The sequence below is a fragment of the Zingiber officinale genome, chromosome 3A (assembly GCF_018446385.1).
Source record: "Zingiber officinale cultivar Zhangliang chromosome 3A, Zo_v1.1, whole genome shotgun sequence".
In the NCBI taxonomy this organism is placed as follows: domain Eukaryota; kingdom Viridiplantae; phylum Streptophyta; class Magnoliopsida; order Zingiberales; family Zingiberaceae; genus Zingiber; species Zingiber officinale.
Genome location: NC_055990.1, coordinates 142943332 through 142957634, shown reverse-complemented (window position 1 = coordinate 142957634; position 14303 = coordinate 142943332). Strand labels below are relative to the sequence as shown.

The 14303-nt window shown below is 39.9% G+C and overlaps 2 protein-coding genes across 3 annotated transcripts; both read right to left on the bottom strand.

Annotated features, from left to right (window-relative positions):
• Positions 1-221: 221 nt before the first annotated feature.
• Positions 222-2828, bottom strand: LOC122052610 (pollen receptor-like kinase 3). Its single transcript, XM_042614214.1, has one exon. It carries the CDS (start codon positions 2387-2389, stop codon positions 467-469), a length of 1923 nt encoding a protein of 640 aa, XP_042470148.1. The 5' UTR covers positions 2390-2828; the 3' UTR covers positions 222-466.
• A 146-nt stretch (positions 2829-2974) lies between these two features.
• LOC122052611 lies at positions 2975-11198 on the bottom strand. Of its 2 annotated transcripts, none has more exons than XM_042614215.1 (8): positions 10734-11198; positions 4923-5070; positions 4693-4843; positions 4264-4389; positions 4104-4184; positions 3819-4020; positions 3482-3746; positions 2975-3390 (listed from the first exon to the last, which is right to left on the bottom strand). In XM_042614215.1, exons 1-8 carry the CDS (start codon positions 10959-10961, stop codon positions 3149-3151), a joined length of 1443 nt encoding a protein of 480 aa, XP_042470149.1. In that variant the 5' UTR covers positions 10962-11198; the 3' UTR covers positions 2975-3148. The 2 variants fall into 2 exon arrangements, with proteins under 2 accessions (XP_042470149.1, XP_042470150.1); XM_042614216.1 differs by having other exon boundaries at positions 3819-4011.
• Positions 11199-14303: the final 3105 nt, after the last annotated feature.

The window sequence follows — 14303 nt, the reverse complement described above, 5'->3', positions numbered from 1 at the left end:
TGTTTCAAACTGTTAATTAAAATTATTTAAATATTAGTTAAAGCTATTTCAATTTTAATTATAATTATTTTATTTAACTAATATTAGAATATTTTTAATTTAAATTTTAAAAAATAACTAATATTAAATCAATATTAGAAGAAGAAAAATAGAGACAGAATGTTGTGCGGACTAATTGAACAAGCTAAGTGACAAATAAACTAAGCTGATCCTTCCAAATAAATGACAATATCTCAATAAATATTTCCAAAAGATAAAAGAAAAGAAAAATAACCTGCATTTCTTTTGTTATAAGATTATTTGTCATAAATTAAAATTACAGAAGAAAATAAAAACGATCCTTCCGAATAAATAAATGAATAATTTAACACCACATCAAACGCTATACACAAGCTAACGTATCACGAATGGAGTCACGAAATGGCGAACGATCAATCGTCGTCGTCCACCTCACCGACGCATCTACCTAAACGCCGTGCCGATCGTTGTCGGGAGCTTCCCTCGTGTTGGGCTCATGGCCGTGCGTCTCCGACGCCGCCGCCGCATCTGACCGCAGCGCCTCGGCCGCCGCCTCCGCCAACTCCTCGATCCTCTCCACAGCCTCCTTCAGCCCCAGCCGCCGCTCCGGCTCCGGATCCACGCACTCCACCGCCACCCGCACCAGCCGCGCCATCTCCGGCACTGATGACTTGGCGCCGGCCACCATCGCCGGGTCCAGGACATCCGCCTCCCGCCCTTCCTTCGCCGCCCGCGTCGCCCACTCCACCACGTCCGTCCCGCCGTCCACGTTGCTCAGGCATTGCACTGGGAATTTCCCGGTCATCAGCTCAAGCAGAAGCACGCCGAAGCAGTACACGTCTGACCTCGGCGACACTGGCCGACCCGCAAGAACCTCCGGCGTTCGCAGACACTGCATCACCGTCCCCGCCTGCGACGCGTTGACCATCGGCAGAAACCCGAAGTCCGTTAACCGAGGCTCGAAATCCAGTGTTAGGACCACGTTGCCGGATTTTATATTCCCGTGCGGGGCGTCTATGAACGGAAGCTCTGTGTGGAGGTAGGCGAGGCCGCGGGCGATGCCCCGGGCGATGCCGAAGCGCCGCCCCCAATCGAGCGCCGCGTGGTCGGTTCCCCTGTCGCCGTGGAGGACGTACGACAAGCTCCTCTTGGGGACAAACTCCAACACGAGCAGCTTCTCGTCCTTCCGGTAATGGTAGGCCAACGGCGTCACCACATTGGGGTGGGAGAGGCGACCTAGCCGGGCCATCTCGGCGGCGAACGCCTCCTTCCCCAACCGGTTCAAGTCTCGTGTACGCTTCACCACCACGGCAATGCCGCTCGCCATCGACGCTTTGTACACCGTCCCCATACCGCCGCTCCTCAGTAACTCCGCCTCCGCCTTCATCAGGTCGGAAAGCTGGAGTTCTCCGTTTCTCGAGCTCAACATAACCAATCCCTCTTCTCCGGCTCCGGCGGCGGCGGTTGCACCGCCATCTTCTACCGAGTTCGGCAAGGTAGGTTTTTCTTTCGCTTTCCGAACCTTTCCTAACGTCACCACTTCTTCTTTCTTGTCTCCGGCCTTCAACGCGTACAAGGCCATGCAAACGAGGAGGACAGCGAGGGCGCAGACGATGATGACTCTTCCGCCGCCTCCTGCGGCGATCGCGGGTTCAGCACAGGGCTTTCCGACGACGAGTTGGCCGCACAAACCTTCGTTGCCGGAGAACGAGCTTGAGTTGAACTTGGCAAACGCCTGCGGGATGGACCCATGGAGATTGTTGTTGGACACGTTGAAGGAGGACAAGGAGGGCAAGGCGAGGGCGGGGGGTATCTCGCCGGAGAAATGATTGTTCTCCAGGTGGAGCTCCAGCAGCGCGGTCGCTTCGGCCAGCGAGTCGGGGATGGGGCCGTTGAACTGGTTGTCGTTGAGCCAGAGCTTCTTGAGCCGGGTCATGCCGCTGAAGGAGTCAGCGGTGATGGGGCCGGAGAACTTGTTGCGGGACAGAAGGATGGCCTTGAGGGTGTGGAGGCGGCTGAGGTCAGCTGGGAGAGTCCCGGAGAGGGAGTTGTTGACGAAGCTGAGAGAGCGGAGGGCGGGGAAGGTGAACAGAGCGTTGACGCTGAGGGTGCCGGAGAGGCCCATGTCAGAGAGGTGGAGACCGGTGATGATGCCATGGAGGCAAATGACGCCGGGCCAGGGGGAGTGGGGGTCACAGGGAGGGGAAGGATTGGAGGCGGACCAGGACGAGAGGGCCGCGGCGTTGGTGAAGGAGTTTTTTAGCAGGAGGAGGTTGTCGGCGTCGGAGGCCGGCGGGATGGGGGTAGAGGCCGAGAAGCTGAGCCGGTGGGGGAGGAAGAGGAGGAGGAGGAGAGCCATAGCGGTGGCCATGGCGGAGGAGCGGAGAGGGAGGCCGCTGTCTGATTGGGGTTGGTTTTGCTTCTTTTTTGTCTTCTATGGATTGGGGAGGCAGAAAAGTGGATTGACCAAGAATAGACCGTGCCGGAGAGAATCCAGCTTCGCACCGTTGACCTTGTCAATTGTGTCGACTTATACCAACAACTTCAATTCAATATTAAATAATTATGTCAATATTAACTAAAATAAGTGACTGATAAATAAATAAATAAAACAACATACGGGTGTCATGTCAGTCGCACGAATCTTGACGCGGAACACTTCTTTTCAGCCGTCAGATGTAAACCGCTGGAGCGAACAAACTCATGCCATGAAAGTTTCGTCCATAGCAGAATCATAATTTGGGTCCAACAGCTTTCACAAAACAGATTTACTAGGGGAGGCTGAAGCAGTTAAATGTTAAACCACGGGTTGAACCGCCAACATCTAATATCAGACATGTTTGGTTCGCATTATGCGAGTTTCATCTATAGCAAAACTATAATTTTAACAGATCCAATACAGCAGAAAGAATTTTGCTAACAGATTCAGCAGATATACAGCATAAGAATAGAGCAATTGGAAAACCGCAAGTATATTATTTTCACTTAGGGATCATTTTGATGGGATATTAAGCCTATCTCCGAAGATACAATACTATTACAGTTATGATAGAACACGACATGCAGGTAGGTCTCGTCTCTCAATCGAACAGACCCACACTATAAACAAGCATAGAGAAGGTCATTCTATCTAGTTAGACCAGACATGGATCAAACCTTGCTTGTTGCCAGTGTAGATCTCGTTCCGCTCCTCATCGTAGAAGAGGGCAGTGACATCTTCAAGAGCCTCCCTGATGGTGCTTCTGATTGTAGAGCAGTTGGTATCCTTGCGCTTTCGAGAAGCGGCCTGGAGTGTGGGATCGAGTGGGCATATCTTGGCTATGCATTTGCCAGTGAGGATGTTGCTCATATTGATGGAGCCAACAGGAGATACTGATCAAAATGGAAACAAGACAGATCGTATCATCAGTCAATTGGGCAGGAAGCATAATTGTGGAGCTTGATGGGATTGGGCACACCATACCTCCCTGCTTGTCACACCCGTCTTCAGCTTTGCAGTAGGAGATTATTAGGTTTTGATCACTAGTAATGTAAATGTTGTTGGTATTACAGTCCAGATGCCACAGTTGATGGTCCTCAAACGAAGTGACAAGCTCCCCGCGAAAATTCCAGACTGACACAGTCCTGTCTCTGAACGTCAAGAAAAGGTGGTTCTCGTAAAGGAAAATGAATGCAGAAGGGGTCATGAACTCATTCTTGCTAACTTCAATGAGATCTGTATTCCTCACCTGCAACTTCAAGGTGTTAGAGATGAATGAACAAATTTGAGTAACAAATAAGGAAAATTTTTAGCAGTTTACATCGAGAATCTGTAGGTTCTCATTTTCTTGCTTGACTAGAAGTTTCTCGTTGAACTGTTCTATGAAGTCAACCTTTTTGTTGCGATGCAGCAAGTGATTAAAAGATTTCAAAACTTTTCCGTCTTCGATTGAGAGTATTGTCAGTGGTACATGACTAACAGTTCTTTGGTAAATTAGCAACATGATCCCAGGGCTGCCAGAACTGATATTAGGAGAGAAAATAGGGGAGAAAACAATAGTACAAATATTTCCATAGAAATTATTTGAAGTGCAAGAAGTTGGGACCTTATTTTAATTTCCTGGATCTCCTTGTCACATATTGAGTAGAGAAAGGAGTAGTTTTTCAGGTCAAAAACCTTGTAAATGCTGAAAAGATATAAGTGAGACTTCAGAAGGATGTTCCTAAAATTTAGGAGAACATAGTAACTAAAATGTGGTAGCTTACCCATCCTGGGCTGAGTAGGTCAGCACTTTACCATTTACATCATCGAATTCTACAAAACCTGGCCATTTTAAGGATTCAGTTTCAAAAAGAGGATACCCAGCATCCAATTGGTTTCTCCTGATATATCTGCATAGTTGAGTTGACACCATGTGATCATTCTTTTGAGAGTAATCATATTCAAATAGCAAATTTTATGGACTTCTATCTTATCAAAAAAATAAATAAAATGGAGACATCAGTCGAATAAATAAGACAGCCAGGGCCAGTACAATCAGTGATCATGAAAAACAAATTCAACTCAGTTTATGCTCATTTCTAGAAAGATCAGTGATGCATCTGTTTGTTTTCAACTAAAATAACGAGATGCCGAAGATTTATTCATGCGCAGAAATTCTTTGGTGATTGATCCACTTGAAAAGAGTCACTTACTCTATTGAAGTTGTCCTGCATTTCAAAGAGCTGAAATGATCCGATGCATAAACTGACACGGTGATGAGAGATTCATTGTTCTTATTATAAAATAAGCTCCTGATAACTTCATCAGGGCTTATGTTCAAGAAGCATATCCGCTTGTTTGTTGCTGCAACAATAAGCAGAAGTCAATCACAATGAAAAAAAAAAAAAAAGGACCAGCTACAGAGTGTGACCGGAAGATTTACTTCTACTAAAAGCAGCACAAAGACCAGACTGTGCGAGAGCAAATATAAGATCATTTGCAGCAACAATCTCGATAATCTTGGACCTCTTCTTCAGAAATTGCAATTTCAGAAACCAGTGGATATTAGGATCATACGTATCAAACTCTTCCTGTTATCCAGAAGAGAAACCATAAGAGAAAAGAGATTGTTAGCACAATCCCATTGGCAAAATCTATATTTGATTAGGATATGGTGTACAGAACAAGGTATGTGTACACTTGCATTCATGGAGAATGAATATGCACCAAATGAAAAAATATAAGAATTTGACAGATCATGCCTAAAATCATAAGGGAAAGGCAACAGATATACATCTGTGACATAATTTAGTCATACATGTTATAAGCAAATTGGCCAGGAATTAAAAAAATTTATCACTAGTCACTACATGGCTTAGAAACAGTGAACTTTATATACAAGCAAACTGTCTTGTATTTCGACATAAATGATGTAAGGAAATTTGTGAAGTAGATAAATATAGCATTGACTCAATTTTTTCCCCTTATATTTCACAAATAGGATACTGAATAATAAAGTGTGGTGGAACAGAAAGCTGGCACCGTGAACGAACTTAATGCTATGGTTAGTAGAGAAATCAGTGCCTAGATGATTGTTATCAGGAAAACTTAAAGCATTGGTTATATTTGTAACGTAAACAAGTGTTAGTTCTGATAGGTAGTTGGTCTAGCTCTGTATCAATGTGACTAAGTTTTATTTCCCAAGAAATCTGAACTGAGGAAAATCCTGAATATAATTCTAAATCAAAAACATTTCTCCAACAAGTATTTGGGTTTTGATGGCGGGTTAGATCAGCCTTAAGAAAAGCATAATAATTCTTCAGGAGGTTCAACTATGTGGAAACTCTCTCCAAACTAGAATTTTTAGTTGATCATGACAGAAACTACCATTTCACTTGGTGGGCTAGGAACGCTGGACATTAATTCAAGACTTGCTGGCTCACCAATTATAACATTTTCTTGCTTCTCTTGCTTCTTAATGACAGAGACTCAAACAGAAACACACAAATAAAGCATTGAGATTCATTACAGCAACAGATCCAACAGAAATAAGATGTGGCGAGACCTAAATCTAATTCATAAAGCAGTATAGAGCTCTGTGGGAATGGAAGGTTTAGTGATATTCTTGACATAGTATATAGAAGTCAATGGATTAAATAATCAAGACTAGAGAACAGTATTGTATACTATCATATAGATAACTCCAGAATGTAGTTTCATCCTGCACAAATAAAACAAGTCTACACAATGGTCATCCAGCATATTATTGATACTTATATTACAAGATAGTCACCACTATACAAAGGTCTGCATCATATTTCATTATGCATAATGATGTCATTGAATTTGTAAGTACTTTCCCACCGAGCAATAGAACATCAGCTTTTAGATCATATCTGTAGAATTTAGGAAAGAAAAATACTGTCTTGTGCTGTATTTGGAAAAAATGATCATATTTATAGATTTAACATAAAATCCATAAACATAACTATTCTGTTGCATAACAATAAAAATGTCTTGAACTAGATTGACTGTAATATTTAATCTAGAATTCCTCAAGCTGAAGCATAAACACTGTCTAATTTGTTATATAATTTTAAAAAAAAAAAAGAATCTCAATGGAAACATAATACTTGAAAATCTATCAATGTGAACAAAATATATTAATGTATACAGAAAAAGCACTTTAGACAACCAGAAGTCGGTTGTTTCTCTGCCCTAATAAGTGATGGAAGAGTGGCATCAAGAGCCGCATTAGACAACTAGATGTTGGTTAATTTTCCACTTGATTGTAAAGTGCATGATAGAACATCCAATATAAGAGATTGAGGAGAAGGTATAATTTATGTCTTCATTGTTACCATGCATGGAGTGCAACAAAGTGCAAAGAAGCAACATGCATAGAGACATCCAGGAGACATGTGCTAGTCATAGCAATGTTCTAATCAGCATAAGTCCTAGATTCTCACAAAATGCATGATCATAAGAAGACACTACCAGCCTCCCTTTATAGGATTATTTCTTCCAGAAACTCCTATGTAGAAAGGTGACTTCGAAACCATGTAAAATTTAAGAAAAAAAATATATTGTACTGCAATGTATTTATAAAGAATAATTATATGTTTTCACTGCTTCAATATGACTTATACATGACTAATTCTATCTAAAACATAGGCATCAAACTATGCTTGTCATAACCGATACTATATCTTGTATTTTTATGTAACAATATTAAATGCATTAATGCTAAGTTGACCCTTTTATGCCAGCACAGTTATGACATTCCTAAATGCTTGAAATCATAAACTTCACTTTTACAACTGACGTGGGTGAAAATTTTCATGATTTGTAAGTTCCCATGCATTAACCTCCCACCACTTTAGCATCAAAAGGATTTTCTGAATCTAAAAAGAAATAAAAAACCCTACTATCAATGAGGCACTTATTCTCCCTTTGAAATAGATAGTTTAGTCCCACATCAATAGACCCAAATAGGAGAACTAACTCAATGGGCTAAACCAATTAAGTTCCCATATAAGACTGAACCGACGTGCAACATCTTACAAAAAAATTCACCTCCTTTTTCCTATTCTTTTTTCGTGTAAACTAAGGTTCAGCATCTTATGAAAAAAAATACCCACCTCTTTTTGTTATTTTTTTCCAGTAATTAATTGATGCATTAGTTAAACTGTCAAGTAAATTATGTGCACAATTCAGTGTACCTCTCTCTTTCTTTCTTTCTTTTTCAAAATTCTCCACTTTAGTGTATATGTGGGCTCTCCAAAAGAAAATGTGTGCCTATAGATTATGGCATTCCATGCATAGCTCAAAAGTTAAGTTTTTGGTCCTTGATCGAAATGATTTGATCTCAATGTTCAAACTAACTTAGACTAAACAAAATTGACCTAAAAATCCTAAGCTACCTTAATTAGAAGGTTGTAACTTTAAATAAATAGTTATTTTGCAATTTATAAATATATTAAGGTATTCCATGCACCGTTTAAAAAAAGCATTCGAGTCGGGGTTTCGGTTTGGACGAATCAATTTGACATCGATGTCATATTGGGAAAGTTGGCGTGGTTTTACCAAATCCCTGTTTGAATTGCATAACCAATGGAAATTTTAAAAGGGTCGCATATTGACAGCGTATGACATATGTAGTAGGTTCATTTGAACCAATTTAAACTAAACCAAAATGGCTTAAGCCTCCTACCTTATTTAGTAGCTCGTAATTTTTTTTTAAAAAAAAAAAGTTGTTTGAAAGTGATAAGCACTTTAAGTATCAATATAAATAACTTTTAATATTTTTAACAGTTACTAAATATGCCTCCTCCATACATGATGCCACATATGCACTACATAGTGGAGTGATTATATGGGAGGTACAAGAAAAAAAAAAAAAAGAGTCGCGATAAGGAATCAATATTGACCCAAATGACGCCCTAACCATTATAGGAGGTGAAAAAGGAGAGGAAGTTGTGGCTTACCTAGGAGGAGGGTTCCCACATGTTTTCCTAGCACCCTCGCTCCATGTTGTCAGTGTTAGCAGCAAGTGCAAAAGAATTGTGTCTTTACTTGCATGAAACCTACATCACTGGAGCATAAGAGAATCGCAGAGGCTCACCCTAGGATCTTTGCCCATGAAGCATTGCATCATCGGGGTTGGTGAAGCTTTAATTGTGTAAAAGTTGTTAAGATCGAGATGCTGCCTAGGAACGCAGGTAGGTCCATGGGGTTGGATCGTAGATTTGAGGAGGCAGACTCCTCCAAAAGGGCTCCGACAAATGCAGGGTCCGAGGAAGGGTCTATTGTATGTGGTTTTTCCCTATATTACAAGGTTGTTTCCGCGACTCGAACGCATAACAACCAGGTCACACAATAACAACTTTACCTTTATATATATTAAAGCAAGGAGGGAGACTCCTCCATTTTTATTAAAATATTTTTAAACTATATTTAACTTTTATGATTTATCATATATATTATCTTTCAAGATATAGTATTAATATAAAAAATTTAAACATTTCCATATAGAAAATACAATAGAATTCATAGTATTCTATATTTATATAGCAAGATTTCAAACTTAGTAGTAAACCTATTTCCATGAAGAACCTACTACTTTTATTCAAGTGTAATAGTCCATCTTCCACTACCACAAATAGAAAAGCCAAGGTTTAAATATTTCAAGCTTCAGTTTGAGAGAATACTTCATCCTATAGTAGCTTCAGTTTGAGAGAATACTTCGTCCTATAGTAACTTCAACAATCTATGAGTAAGGCAAAAAGATTTATTCAAAACAACCAACAAATACGTGCCTCGTTCATAAGTGCCTAGCTCATGGTGATCCTCACACATCAAAGGATTTCAAACTTAATGTTAGTGCATTTTTGTTTGGTGGTGAAAACATTATTTTTTAGTTAAGCATTAATTTGTTGCTTTTAAGTCAAATTATAGTTGAAATATTAAATGAACATTGCTGTCCACAAGTCTAGTATTACTATAAGAAAATGATGCTGCTTTTGGCTAAAATTGATGTTAAAATAGGTTTATGAATCAGTCAAGCACATCGCAACATCCAAGAAAAACCAATTTATGTTCGTACCACTATCAATCTATCATCCATGCTAGTGATGGAAATAGATTAAGATGCATTTGAAATTAGCATGTTTAATGATGCTTTCTCCAGTTATACAAAATGATATGTAAGTTTGTAATATTAGCCGGAGATAACCATATCCAACACCACCCAACATGCATGTGAGAACGGAAAAAAAGTCTCGATTGAAGAGATACATGGAGGCTGAAATTTCCTAAAGATCATAACTGAATCTACCTGAGATTATGAAAATAATAAAATTATCCCAGGCTTACAAAATGAACCCAAAACCCAATTGAAGTACTCAAATATCAAATCAAAACCATCATAGAACTGCAAGAATCAAACAAGCTTGAACGGAATTGCTAAGCACAAAGATGATGCTTGATCCGGCACTTGATTTTGATTCTGATCAATGCTCAACTGCACCACTGAATATGAGTCAGTGTCAATCAACTCTAACCATAGAAGCCTAATTTGGCACAAAGGCTGTTTTTTCCTTTTGTATCTTAAATACTGCATTTGATATTATTTATTCCCCTTAATTTTTTATGATTAGTTCATTATTACTCAAATGCATATACATAGTAAGCCACTGAGATAGGATGATTAAAAACTTAACAAAGAATTGTTTTTTCTCCTAAATTGTGCTTTCTCCTGGGGATTCCAAGGTCTTAGTAGACTATTACTTTCCTCCCAAGTGGATTCCAGCACGATGTGTTTGGATTTATTCTAGTTATCCCCTTCCCTTGCACACTTATGATAGCATCCATTTTTTTTCCTTCACCCAATTTCAATGTTTTCTAGAGTGCAATAGTCGGGAACTTACGTCTGTTTTCAATCAAGAGTAAATTCTTTGCCAAACCAGGAGAACATACCTAATTTTAGTTCAATTTTTCCATTAAAGGGCATTCCTTCAGATTATCTTCACTTACACAGTTCCACCCTAAATCAAAGCTCTGGAAACAAAGGAAGAAAGCCACACAGTGATATGTTACTTATTCAAAATAACATCAACAGAAAACTTTGAAATGTCTAAATTTTGCAAACTCCAACGAGCAATACATCGCCAAAGACGAAGCAGTAGCAATTGAAAGACTATAGAGAGATATTAAGCAGCCGCCCGAAACCAAAAGGAAGACGAGGGATTCAAACCTGGAGCTGGATGTTTCGGAACTTCTCGGGCGTCACGGCAGCGCTGCCACGGCACAACTGGGGGGTGCCACCGATCTCCCTTCGCTGGAGCTTCCTCACCGTGTTGATGCATTCCTGCCGCGAGCGCTTCTGTCCGGAGCCCTTGCCTTCGAGCAACTTCCACCCTTTCTTCCTCGCCGTCACTCGGAGCCGAATCCTCAGCGGCGACTTCTTCAGGTGGGTCTCCATCACTTATATCACGGCGCCGCCGACTCCAGCACCGGAGGCGGGGCGAACGGGAGACGCCTAGGACTGGTGAACTCACGGGAGGGAGGATGAAAGCGAGGGCTAGGGTTCAGCGGAGCTCAGCAACGACTGAACAATACAGTGAACGGAGACAGAAAGAGGGAGTTGTCCGTATAAAAAGCGTGTAGCTTTGTTTCCAATTTTACCAATGGAATTCGCCCAAATGCTCTGAAAACTGTCCTCCTTATTTGGCAACAATTCAATTAGGGGTTTTTTTTTTTTTGAATTTTCAAATAAAAAAATCCACAAAATATTCCCTCCCCTGAATTCTCTCTACTTGTTATTCTCTCTGCCACTTGTTCACCCATTCATTGAAGACGACTAGTCTTTCCATTCGATATAGTTATTGAATCATTCATTTCTATTATTAACCTCACCTCTACCTATTGCCTATTAGGGATGAATTGATATAAATGTTGAGAGCGAATGAATCATCTTTTATCATATAAAAAATATTAAAAGATACTAAATTAATTGTACTAGATTTAATTTAATATAACGTAAATTTAGTAAGTCAAATTTTCCGATGATATACAAGTAATGAAGTAGAAGATATCGGATGTTTATCGTATGTACGTATTTTATTATTTGATAATGAAGTTAGTTTAAGGTTTATATAGTTTAGATACGGTAGAGTAGAAGTTTTTATTTCAACTTTTAGAATTAACTACCACAATGTTATTATTTGAATTAGAAATGTCAATAGATGGAATTTGAATTGAATTTCATATCTTTCATTTTTATCCGTATTTATTATATGCATCCAATCTTCATTCTCATTCCTTCTCCGGCATTCAATTTTTATCCCTATTCTCATGCCTGTATGAAAATCAAATATTTAATTTTTTTTTCAAATTTGAATTATTTGAATGAAACTATCCTAAACCCTAAATATGAAAAAAAAAAAAATCAAATTGAAAAGGTGTTAGGATTTTTGAATATAATGGTTTGATAGCCTTGTGGGCATCATCCATGGGTGACGTCTATCGGTCCCTTTGGAATGATCTAGTGGTTAGCGTATGAGGTATTGTCAACATGAGGTATGAGGTTTGAATCTCGGTAAAACTGAGGTAAATACCTCCCTTATGTGCTAGTCATTATTCCAAAGGCTAGTAGTCGTCTGTGATTTACGTCCTCCGTGTTGGCCCTGGGACAGATTGGCGGGAGCGCTAGGGACAAGCGTATTTACCTTTTGCTAACATGGGTGACGTCCACCGACATTTGCCCAGGTATATATATATATATATCGTAAAAGATGATTTATTCACGTCCAATGTTTTCGTCAATCCGTCCCTAAGTTAACACGGAAGAAGTAAATCACGGATGACTACTAACTTTGAGTAATTGAATAATACATGGGGAAGAGCAGACACCGGGCTACTAGCTGGGATTTAACCCCTAGACCTCATAGTGGCAACACCATCATGCGGTAGCAAACTGTTCGTCCCAAGGGGATTTTTATAGTTTTAATATGTTGTGCACCTTGCTTATGCACACAATAAAAAAAACTGCAATTTAGCGACAAACATTTGCGACAAAAATTACTTGTCGCAAATTTACGACAACTTTTACGACAAATAAAGAACTTGTTGCATATTAGCAACAACGTCTACGACAAAAACAATTTCATCGGCAATCAGCAACAAACTAATATTCGTTGCAAACTTTATTGGAAATAAGCAACGAACACAAATATTCATCGCAAATATTGCGACGAATTTTGGATTCGTTGCAATTTTTGCGACAAATTTAGGATTCGTCGTAATTTTTGCGACAAATCTAAGATTCATCATAATTTTTGCGACGAATTTAGGATTCGTCGTAATTTTACAACGAATTTAGGATTCATCGCAAAAAATCATTTGTTTCAAGTGTTGGGAATTCCGAATTTATATATATAAAACTCAAATCTGTGCAAAATTCGACGCAAATTGTAAATATTATTTTTTTTAGAAAAAGAAATTTTCTGGGGCCGGTTGAGGTACTTAGAGATTTCGGAATGAGATGAAACCAGTTCTTATGAGTTTCTAAAACTCTCTTGATCATATAGATGCCCTCAAATATAAATTTTACCCAATATATTGAGATTATTGGTTTTATGAAGGAAATTAACATTTTTTGGATATCTTCGAGATAAAAAAAATCACCGGTGGGGTAAAATTAGTGGTTGAGGATATTTATAAAATCAGAGAAATTTTAAGAATCCATAGGAACTGGTTTTATCTCATCCCGAGCTCTCTAGGTACCCCAACCGGCCCCGAAAAATTTAAATTTATATATAAAAAAAAACTCAAATCTACAACTAATTTTGAAATTCATCACTGATTATGAGACAAAATTTGAAAATCATCGTACATCTGTGACGAATTTCAAAATTTGTCACAAATTTGAGTCTTTTTTATATATAAATTTAAATTTTTCTGAACCGGTTGAGGTACCTAAAGCGCTCGGAATGAGATGAAACCAATTCCTATTGTTGGTGCAATTGACCTCTAGAATTTCAATGTTTGACAATATGACCAAGGGTTGACCCAAACATGACCTGATGTTTGGGAGAGAAAAGTCTAGTTAGGACTAGATGACTAGCAAATGTAAGTCTTGACCAAAGGTTAGGTAAAGTGGAAGTCCCGATGAGTGAAGTCGGGTCCTAGTGAGTGAAGCTAGGTGGTGGAAGCCCCGATGAGTGAAGTCGGGCCCTAGTCAGTGAAGCTAGGTGGAGGAAGTTCTGGTGAGTGAAGCTAGGCAACCCTAGGAGGTAACCCTAGGTTATACTTGATATCTGTTAATATTGTGCTAACTCAGTGTTGCAGGGAAGCTCAGCTAGGTCAACGGGTTGACCAAGTAGCTGACACGAAGTCCAAACGGGTCAAAGGGTTGGCCGGACGTCTGGCAGGTAAGTGGAGGTAAGTCACTGGAGGGGAGTGACTATGAGGATGTGTTCCCGGGAAGGGAACATTAGGCGTTGATCTGACTTGGACCCATTTCGAAAATCTAAGTCGAGATCTTGACTAGATTCCGGTCTCGAAGAGACGGAATCTAATTACTATTCTTCTTTAACTGTGCTAACACTTTATTTTGCAGGGTAGTTTGCATTTTGCCTCGGACTAACTCTTTTCTGTAGGTTGCTGAAAAAGTGAAGGTCCGAACACCCGGAAGGGGTCCGGACGCCTGGAGGTCCGAGCGCCCGGGAGGGACCCGGGCGCCCGGAATGCAAAATATATCCACAACGTCATTTCACCACGTGGAGCATCCTGGTTGGGTCGGCTACGTCATATTCAAGGCGCC

Coding starts and splice junctions, on each gene's coding strand:
- LOC122052610 (XM_042614214.1), bottom strand. CDS start 2,389: ATGGCCACCGCTATGGCTCTCCTCCTCCTCCTCTTCCTCCCCCACCGG.
- LOC122052611 (XM_042614215.1), bottom strand. CDS start 10,961: ATGGAGACCCACCTGAAGAAGTCGCCGCTGAGGATTCGGCTCCGAGTG. Junction 4,021..4,103: donor ATCCAGGAAATTAAAATAAG/GTCCCAACTTCT, acceptor TCCTAATATCAG/TTCTGGCAGCCCTGGGATCA. Junction 3,391..3,481: donor CGGGTGTGACAAGCAGGGAG/GTATGGTGTGCC, acceptor CATTTTGATCAG/TATCTCCTGTTGGCTCCATC.